This window comes from Aplysia californica, unplaced genomic scaffold (genome assembly GCF_000002075.1).
Source record: "Aplysia californica isolate F4 #8 unplaced genomic scaffold, AplCal3.0 scaffold00190, whole genome shotgun sequence".
Classification (NCBI taxonomy): domain Eukaryota; kingdom Metazoa; phylum Mollusca; class Gastropoda; order Aplysiida; family Aplysiidae; genus Aplysia; species Aplysia californica.
In genome coordinates this window covers 622,347-624,066 of record NW_004797460.1, presented here as the reverse complement: position 1 = coordinate 624,066, position 1,720 = coordinate 622,347, and the positions used below count along the sequence as shown (strand labels likewise).

Here is a 1,720-nt window from a genome sequence, read left to right as displayed (position 1 = left end):
GCCCCCCCCCCCCCCCCCCTTAATTGGAAAGAAGTTTTTATTTACTCTGAAACAGCTTCTTTTTTTTCTCTTGGTTCAAATCGGTGCGCACTGGTGTCGTCAGAAAACAGTAGCGCATTTCCTTCCTTTCTGAACGTTTAAAAATTTTTTTTTTAATTAATGAAAAATAAAAACGAACAAACAAAACAAGCCAGCTGTAGCCATAATCATCTCCTCATAAATAGATTTCCTTCGAGATGACACAAATATATCTGTCTCTTTACAACAAAAAGCCCCCGAAATAGAAAAAGAGAAGAGAACAAATAAAGGTCACCTGTATTTGCTCACAGCGGCCGCTGCTTGGGACCTTGGCAGCACCGGCATGCATTGACAGCCCGAGGATGACCATCAGGGACAAGAGTGCCGTGGCGAAGACGTTCTCATGGTCGAGCCTCATGGTGCTGATTGTCCGAGGGATTGGCGGGCCCGACTCTGTTGGGAAATTATAACTATTAGATCCGTGAAACCGGAAAACAAAAGAAATACCATCCACTTCCCACCCTCACCCCCTAAAAAACAACCCAAGAAACGAGTCACTTAGCATGGAATCAAGGCTCTTGTCCCGCCAGTTTATATTTCTATTAACAATAACAAAAACAAAAAATTACCCAGGAAAAAAAACCAAACTCAGCTCTTCAAAATTATGTCCGCGTAACTGTTGGTCCACTTAGGGGTAATTTAGTTTTGAGTGTGGTTTTTCAGCTGAGTCCTTCTTTCCATCTCTCTTGGTCTTTTCTTTTACCCCAAGTACAATCATGCAAAGAATGTCCGGACTCTAGAGAGACCCGAAGGAAATAGTTTAACGCAGCATTCTAAAGAGTTTTTCTCCATCGTTGAGCTCTCGATTTTACATAAAAGACCAGTGGTCTTCACTCCAAAATGTGGTGTTATTTTAACAATATAAATTGCTGTTTTTAAAGCTGTTTTTTTTACCATGTATTTTTAGGTACTTAGGCTTAAACCATTCTGACTTGCGGGGTAAAACCAAGTCGTGCTGTGAACTAACCTAAAAACAACCGACTTGTGCCCCGCGTGCTCATAATATTATATTATTATGATCTTATATTACAGTTTCGAGCGCGCATTTTAATCCTTTTTTTTTTTTTTTAACCAAAGTGAAAACTTTCTCCTTGACCCTCATAGCCCACCTTCAGCAAGACTCTTTCGTATACGGACCTCAATCTATGCTATGATATAAAAACAAAAGCAGACTGAATGCATGTCACGCGTGCACTTGATCCGCAAGGGAAGACACAGAGAAGATGCGTCGTACAGCGTTGCGAAAAGGGAACACCCCCGCTTCTTAATGGTCATTATTTATTTGGTGATGTGCTTCTTTTTCACTCGAACTGAAAAGCGCGTCACTTAGCTCACAGCTACAACTAACGCTTATTTGTTACATGTGCTACTCTGTCACCCCAGACTCTCAGTCAAACGCCATAGGCAGGTCACTTCAGTCGCAGGTTGTCGGTATTGTTTCGCTGTGTGCTGCTCTGTCACCCAAACTTTAAAGCTTCGTCAATGAACTCATCACAACAGAAACGCACGCACTCACACGCACACTCACTCACATACAAACACAACAATGCATACAAATGCACAAACACACACACACACACACACACACACGCACACGCACATGCACGCACGCACGCACGCTCACATGCACGAACGCATGCAC

The 1,720-nt window shown here is 42.6% G+C and overlaps 1 protein-coding gene across 1 annotated transcript in view; it reads right to left on the bottom strand.

Moving 5' to 3' along the window:
• LOC101857643 overlaps positions 1–1,720 on the bottom strand; it is a gene marked incomplete at its 3' end in the record, with an annotated part of 3,588 nt that overhangs the window by 1,024 nt on the left and 844 nt on the right. The window contains 1 exon segment of the mRNA XM_013082719.2: positions 314–471. Within this exon segment, the coding sequence (XP_012938173.1) occupies positions 314–436 (123 nt within the window).